Consider the following 8,492-nt stretch of genomic DNA (forward strand, 5'->3'; position numbering starts at 1 on the left):
TATTTATTGAAATTTCATACAAAGGTTATATTAAGAATGAAAAATTTAAAATAAAAATTATTCATGACATCAATTAATTGAAACGACTTTCTATTAAAAAAAAAGTGTATAATAAAACAAAATAATAGACCTAAATATGTCGATGCAACTTTTCACTCCTCAGACGAACAATTGAAATGTAATTTGAATCTATGAAGTGTATAACTCATGGATTTGTAGGATTGGTAGAGTACATAAAGACGTTGCTCTTTGAAATTGTAGAACTGAGTAGCAGCTTCATTATATATTTCTTTATCAACATTTAGAGCAATGTATGGAATTTCCTTTTCGGTTTTATCCGATATAAAAGAAATCTGTACATTTTTCAAATCTTCGAAGCAATAAATTTTGCCATACGCAACGAAACCATATCGTATCAGGCAAATTGCATTATCAACAATTTGCTTGGACAAAATTTCTAAATTCTCCGGATCGATTTGAAGAGCCTCGTGAATCACGTGCAAACGAGGATCTATTACGTTAAATACCCAAATACTGTCCTCGTCTATGCAAAAAGAAAAGAAATCAACACGTGGAATATGAAAAATTTTATCTCCTATTTTGGATTCCCAAGTCTGGAAGTTGTATTTGAAAATTTTGTGTTCGAAATCGTATCGACCGTAATAACTTCCATTGTATACGATTCCCCAATCTGTCATTGTTTCAGGAAAACGAAATTCCTTAAGAATTTCATAAGTTCCGTTTTCATTTAATCTATATTCTTGTATAACAGGTTTTTCTCTTTCCTTCAGCCAAATGTCAAAATTTCCTTCAGAATTCTCTTCAAACTGTGCGAAAGCGAGTCTTCGGCTCACATTAAATAATGGAAATGGAAAAATCTGGTAATCTGTAACGTTGTCCAGAATGCAATCTGAAAATAAAAATATCAAATTAATATTTAAATTTATATTTATAGAAAAAAATTCAGATTTGAAATGTTCCAATCAGCTTTTACTACAATATGATGCCACTTTAATTATTCTAAAAAAGAAAAATGCTTAATATTAAAAGTAGAAATGAGCTTCTTAAAAATTGTAATAATTTTTAAGAAGTTCATTTCTACCTTTATATTAAATGATAATAACGAATAAAATTTTTATCAAATGTAACCCCACTGAAGTTATCTTTGTTATTTTCTCCGCATTCCTTGATCTTTAATCACCAAAACTCGGTAGTATTAATCAGGGTCGGATCTAAGTTTTCAAGGCGTAAGGTTTATTAAAGTCCAATGGAGCACCATTTTTTCCTTAAGATTTAAAATCTTTAAATTAAAGTTTAAAATTCGTTTTTAATTACATCAAAATCAGAGTTGAAGTATATTGAATTATGAAATGGTATTGAATGTCAAACTTTATATCTTAAATATATATAAAAAAAATTTGAAATAATGAAATATTTACATTGATTAATTACCGACCAGTTACGTTCTGAACTTTTTCCGCTTCTACTTTTAGTTTTAATTGACCTAATCACCAATTTCCGTTGGTTTTATATTTCTGATAAAGACTCCTTCACACGGAAGTATTGACTCAAAATTTAGAATTGAAAGTAAATGTAAATATAAATTTTTAATTACAATTTAAAACCATTTTAAATCAGTTGGAGCACGATTAGGAATGTTCGGAACCTGTCACTCGCGGCTTCTTGTGGCAATACACGGCCTTTGTTTTGTATTATTTTTGTAAAATAATTTCGCTAAATAATACAATTTTAATTTACTTAAACTTTATAAACGACTTTATAAAAGAGAAACTGACATTTCTGGAGTAGGGACACCTTGAAACATTGAGAAATGCAAACGAGATGATATTACTTCGATAAGTAAAAGAACACAATAACCTATAAAGTAAAATTTTTTCTTTATCGCTTCTTTATTCCCAAACAATGAAAACATGGCACCCCTCTGATGCTATGCTTAATTACTTACCAGAGCAAATTTTTACTGTACTCTACTAAAGTTTATTAAATGTATACAAAATAAAAATTTATTAAATAAACAACCGAAAAAAAACAAAAAGAAATGTATTATAAAATAATGACTTTTCTTACGTCTACTTTCTTGTTTTATCTTTTCTTCAGAATCATCCTTTTTTTCCTCCTGTTCTCCTGTCAATACAAACAATTTTACATAATGTGTCAGAAATTTGTTATTTCTTTCATATCAAGATTTTAAAAAATTAATCGATGAATATAAAATTACAACAAAACGTATTGAAATACCTCAAAGTGTGCTCATGTAAATTGGAACTCTTAATTTAATTAAAAAATTGCACAAAAATCTTAATTGAAAAGGTTAGTTAATTAGTACATTTTATTATCTTTCCTTGTTAATTTACGCTAAATCAACAATATGAAAGCGGTTAATTAATCGTATATCTAATATACGATAATATATATATGTATATATTGTACAGTACCTTCTGTTTCTGTTACGTTTCTTTCACAAATGGCTTTCAAAGTAAGACAATACTCGCACAGTTCAGATTTCTACAAGCATAAAAATATTAAAGAAAAATGTAAGTAAATAAAAAATAACTACACTTCCCGGATGTTTTAATTTTTTATTTCACTTTATTTTGAAGTGATATTTAATTGTAAAATACACTTTACTATAGACTTACTTTTATACTGCATTTTCCGTTCAGCATTACTGCATCTTCGTCTTTCTCTCCGCATTCAGTTTTAGAAGAAACGTCTCTTATTTTAAGTTGATGACGAGAAATGTCAGAATTGATGTTCGCATCCCCTTCTTTAGTTTTGATATAACGCTCTTCTATATCGGGTGAAGCCATTCGAATATTATTATTTTGAGGTGAATAAATGATGACGAACACGAGGACAAACAAGAAGAGCAGCAGATTCAGCAGGTAGAGTAGTTTAATTTGAATTTTATAGTCTTTTTCTTTATTATTCTCCATAGTGCTAAGGAACAAGTATCATTATTTAACACAAAAGCTTTATTATTAAATATACGTCTGAAAAAATTAAACATACACATAAAAGTATAACAATAAAATTACATGTAAATTGCCTGAGGTAAGAAATAAAGCCATTTAAATATCTACAAGGAACAGTGTGTAGTTATTGCTCATTCTTTACAACTGAAAGGTTTACGTATGCAAAAAAGTTACCCCACTCATCGTTAGTGTTGGAGGGATGTATGACAAAATCCTCGAATGCTATCACACATTTTCATCTGTATTTAAAATAAAAGTACCGAAGTTTTTGAAAGCTTTAATAAAAGTATGGCTGATTATACTAATGAGTTTTGAGTTTAAACTTTTAATATCAATTTATAAATTAATGAGAAACATCAAAAATTTAGAAATTAATTAATTAAATGTAATATTTATTTAGAAAGTCATACCGTGACGTTCTGCTAAAACCTATAATTGTTCTTGGCTGTATCAATTGCTCATTTCCGGACTGTGAGATATGTTTACCGAAAATACCTGGATAGGGAACTCACCTCTCCATATAACTATACAACAGAATATTATTTTTAATATTTTTTCTAATCAACGTGATATTGGTAAGTTTCATATTACACAGACACACAGAGCAACCAGTGGTTTTGTATTGTGGTTTTCATTAACGATGATATTACTTTGATACTGAAATTCCGATTCTTTCGACCACTGGCAACACGATCCATGAATACAATAAGCAGATTCTATTAAATTTAGCTTTACGATTTGTAAGATCCTAGCGTTAATGTGTCCTTATAATTTATTTAATGGTCTACAGGACAAAATAGCTTTGAAAATAAAGTATATTGTTCTATCGTCGAGACGTTTCGGCAAGTGTATGAATGGAATTTTAGCTTTAGTTGTTCGGACGAGGGTCGCGAATTAGGCGTAACCGATTTGCCGATTTATTTTTTTTTATCAATTTGAATTTTTTAGTTTGTTTGTATTAAAAAATGTTAAAAGCTGCGAGCCACCTTGCAATAGTCAGAAGCCCCACAGATTGGAAAACGCCGATGTAAATTACTATGAAATTACAGAACGTAATTCGACTAATTAAAAATAACGTTAACGTCTAATTATATTATTGAGGAAGAAAAGTCGGAAACAAATGACGGTGTTACGCTGTTACTGTCGCTAAAGCTAAGGAAATAAACAGAAGAAATTTCTCTAATATATTTTCTTGGATAAAACAAATAAATTTAAATAATAACGGTTTGAATTTTGCAGTAAACTCAACACAAAGTTAACAAACGTTGGGCTTACCCATCCATTTACAATGATATTTTTTTCATACGTTTAAAATTTAAAAAATGTAATTATTTATCATTAAAAAAACATGCTGAAAGGACTCGAAAGATATTTATTTCGATAGAATTTATAAAATTGTTTTATAGAAAACAAATACGTACCAACTTGTTTTCGTGTTGAACTTCAAGTCTTTCCGCTTCTACTTTCAATTTTAATTGACCTAATCACCAATTTCCGTTGGTTTTATATTTCTGATAAAGTCTCCATCACACGGAAGTATTGACTAAAAATTTAAAATTAAAAGTAAATGTAAATATAAATTATTAATTACAATTTAAAACCATTTTAAATCAGATTGAGCACGATTAGGAATGTTTGGAACCTGTCACTCGTGGCTTCTTCTGGCAATACACAGGCCTTTTTTCGTATTATTTTTGTAAAATGATTTCGCTAAATAATACAATTTTAATTTACTTAAACTTTATAAACGACTTTATAAAGGAGAAAATGACATACATGTCATTTTCTCCTTTATAACATTTTACAGGGAGGTTTCTGTATTAGAGAGATTGATTATGTTAAATTTTCGTGGTTAACGAATCATGGGTAAAATGTTAGAGGGGATGGTGTTTTATATCTCAAGTAGGGTCGGATGTAATGACGATTTTACTCGTTATTAGCATTTACAATTTTTTTTTATAAATTTTATCCCTGCTTTCGAAATTAAGGGTTTTGCCATTTTATAACAGTTAAAAATATAAAAATGTTCTTAAAATAAAATTTCATAAGAGATGGCGTTAAGCGAGATTTTAGATGTTATTTGGAAAGTTAAGCAACTCGTTCTGTGNAAGAAGCATCGATGAATATTATTAAAATTCAGTGTGTAAATGGACGGCAATTACAAGTATCTCGATCAAGAATTTCTAACAGCAGCATCATTTTATTGAGCATGATAAAATCTTATTCAAATGTCGGCGATATCACCTTTTATTTACCGTATACCTTTGAAAGTTTGCAAGCAATTTCAGAGTAAGTTACATTTTTCATAATAATTACACGAAGAAATTGTAAAATTTTTACAACATTAAAGACTGAATACAAAGAAAAATGTCATGTCTTCACACTTCCTACACAAGCACAAAAACAAAATTAATATAAAAAAAGTCCAAGATTCCATTGAAACTCTTCCCTGTTTACGAATATGTAAACTGATTAAGAGTCTCTCTGGCACTTTGCGTTAATTGTGTTCGCTTGACTGTAAAAGATATGCGATAACATCAAATGTTTATTTGTATTTAGTCTTTTCTTTTTTACAATTTTATAAAAACTTTTAAAGATCCACGACGAAATAAATTTTAAACTTTTAATATTGCTACAGTTTGTTCTAAATACTGTAATTATATCGTGACAATAGTATTTCCATTACATTTAGACTGTTGGAGAGTAAAGTATCAATGTTCCCATCTTTAAAAACAGCAATGGATATTTTAAGAAGTAACAAGACGTTACGTATTATTGGTGTAAATAAATTTTTTCATATTCGTATTACTGATATGCTACGAACAGAAAATGTCTGTTTCGTACACGACTTTGCTTCCGAAATCGACGAATTCAGACTGTTATATACTTGTTGGAGAATGTTTGATGCGAAGTACGATCAAATATTTTATACAGACGTGTACTTGAATTGCAAAGAAGCAACAATAGACACACTCGTATCTCGCCCAATTAATAAACCTTTAGACGAGAAGAGTATCTTCGATATCACCTACAAATGGCCCATGAACAAACTTAGTGAGAAGAAATCTCTAAGATAACTCATGGAACCTTTCTTATCAATAATCAGATTTTTGACAATGGAAAATGAAATTTTTGAGTCAGATGATTTTTTACTCGTCTTGACTGAAAAAGAACTGGAAGCAATAAAGCTGTTTTTCGTAACAGACAATTTGTCGTGTGTCCCTGACAATATTTCCAAGTCCATAAAAACCAGGACTTCTTATCAATATCCGTTATTTTTCACTTACTGCAATCGATACTCGTCCGTCATTAAAATACAAATATTCCTGACTAAAAATATACAATTTATATCAGAAATATTTGTTCACAAAAGCTGTTTTATGACAAGCATTTGTGTATCAATAACTTATAAAGAAGCAAGTTAATATTTTTCGATTAATGGCAAACATTTAAAAGAAAGAAAATTTCTTACACGCCAAATGAACGGATGTATCGAGTTAAGAGTTGGACTTTATATTGAAAAGTTTACAACGTTTCAACTTATCATTAGATTTCCCCCCCCAAAAAATAATAATAATAATTCCAAAAAACAAAATAGAAATCAAACCATCTGCAGATCGTTTTACTCCAATTCATGACGTCATTGCAATTCCTCCCTCGGAAGAAAATATATATTTAAAACCTGATTTTTGTCCAATATATTGTGACGTTAGATTGTTCTTTTGAGAATTAGATTACTTTTTGAAAGATATGAAGAAAATCATTAGGAATACTTTGTCGAAAATTTTTACACATTTACTGTTTGATTTAACTGTGTATGCAAATAAAATATACATATTGATTTAACGTTTAAGAATTGTATTTTATAGAAACCATTATATATTATACGAATTTGAAAATTTGTAGTACAGATAAAATTATCGCGTAAATTTCAGAAACCTAACAAGAAAGGTATCTTTCTAATACTTAAATGTGAATTGTCGTGTATTTAATTAGTGTTGCATTTTATTTAGTACTTAGTAATGGTTTTACGTTGGTTAAAAATTTCATTAAACGAAATTATTTAAACTTAGTTTTTCCCTTTATTTAGTTTAGTCATTATTGCTGATTAATTTACTTATTATTGTTCGGTGAATGAAATACTCAACTGACAACCAAAATCACGATTTAGTGCAGGTCGTTATCTCTGTTTTGTATTTTATTTTTATAAAGAAGAGGTATTGTTCTCTTTACGTCAATCTTCCATTGGCAATGGCCTATTCTTTTCAGAGATAATAATGTTTTCTTCTTGGTTTAATTTTATACATGTAGACATTATACATATTAGAAAATGATTTTTGTGAATTGTGCAATAAATTAACAAATTTACATGAATTACTTATCATTACTAAGTTATTACTAATATAAAACATATTTTCATTTAAAGAAGTAAACTAAAACAGATGAGTGTAAGTATTTATCTTTATTAAGTAAAAAAAAAAAAAAATGTTATTGTTGTTTATTTATTTTTGTCGTTTATATTCTAAAACATATTTCTTAGATTGAGCTGAAGATAATAATAAGTATAAAAAGATAAAGCGTAACTAGAATTCAATTCGCTCCTTATAGGGAATTTTAGTTTTAATGCAATTTTTGAGCCTACCAATAGATAAAACCAAATGAATGAATTATACTATTATAAACAAATAATAAATTATTATACAATACACATAAATTGTTTACCCAAAACAATGTAGTGCAAATTAACGATCACTTGGCTTTTTTTCCTTTATTCTACTTGAACTATAGTATCAACTAGAATAAAGGTGAAAGAAAGCCAAGTGATTGTTAAGTTAAACACGACACGATTTCAAATTGATAATACATACAAAGTTAAAATTGATCAAACGCCGACCTTTTATTTGAAGATTCGGCGCTTTTTACATTAAAACAGTCATAAAAATTTCCCACAATAACTATCGTGTCTTTTACCTTAATATATGTCAGTATCCAGCCCTTTATTATAAATTCATTTGCATAAAATCTACAAACAAAAGGTCGGCGTTAGATCAATTTTAACTTGGCGCGTATTTTTTAATAATCTATTGTTGGTCATTTAATAAAATTTTTATCTTTAAGCCGAAAGACTGTTACTTCTGTGGTATGGTTAAAAACGATTAAAAAAGACTCGAAAAATTAATAATTTTTGTAAAGTCTTAAACTTTAAATGAAGAGAATCCTGTATACATCGTCATTATGCAAATAATGTTTGATTCTATGAAATAAACTACAAGTCAACCTCTCTGTAATTCCCCATTAATCCTGCTCACGAGGGAAAAATACGAAGTTCCAATTGGAAGAAATCCTCGAAAAAGAGATTCTTTCGTATTATTTGGGAGTGCGCCAGAACTTCTAAAAGAAGAAGGTCGTATTCCGTGCCGTCTCTCCATAGCTAACGCCCAAAGTCTAGATAAGATCCGTCTTATGTTCCTAAATCAAGAAACCGTCCGATGAAGT

General features: G+C 28.7%; 2 protein-coding genes across 2 annotated transcripts; one reads left to right on the forward strand and one right to left on the reverse strand.

Moving 5' to 3' along the window:
• Window positions 1-13: 13 nt before the first annotated feature.
• On the reverse strand, window positions 14-4,521 carry LOC111613415. Its single transcript, XM_023354772.1, has 5 exons — window positions 4,418-4,521; window positions 2,661-2,961; window positions 2,457-2,526; window positions 2,089-2,145; window positions 14-910 (listed from the first exon to the last, which is right to left on the reverse strand). Exons 2-5 carry the CDS (start codon window positions 2,955-2,957, stop codon window positions 153-155), a joined length of 1,182 nt encoding a protein of 393 aa, XP_023210540.1. The 5' UTR covers window positions 2,958-2,961; window positions 4,418-4,521; the 3' UTR covers window positions 14-152.
• A 660-nt stretch (window positions 4,522-5,181) lies between these two features.
• LOC111613411 lies at window positions 5,182-6,243 on the forward strand. The gene is made up of 2 exons (XM_023354766.1): window positions 5,182-5,285; window positions 5,689-6,243. The coding sequence occupies exons 1-2, from the start codon at window positions 5,206-5,208 to the stop codon at window positions 6,071-6,073; spliced, it is 465 nt and encodes a 154-aa protein (XP_023210534.1). The 5' UTR covers window positions 5,182-5,205; the 3' UTR covers window positions 6,074-6,243.
• The last annotated feature ends 2,249 nt before the right edge of the window (window positions 6,244-8,492 follow it).

Source organism: Centruroides sculpturatus, unplaced genomic scaffold (assembly GCF_000671375.1).
Source record: "Centruroides sculpturatus isolate CEXI.00-Female unplaced genomic scaffold, Cexi_2.0 scaffold1963, whole genome shotgun sequence".
NCBI classification, from domain to species: Eukaryota; Metazoa; Arthropoda; class Arachnida; order Scorpiones; family Buthidae; genus Centruroides; species Centruroides sculpturatus.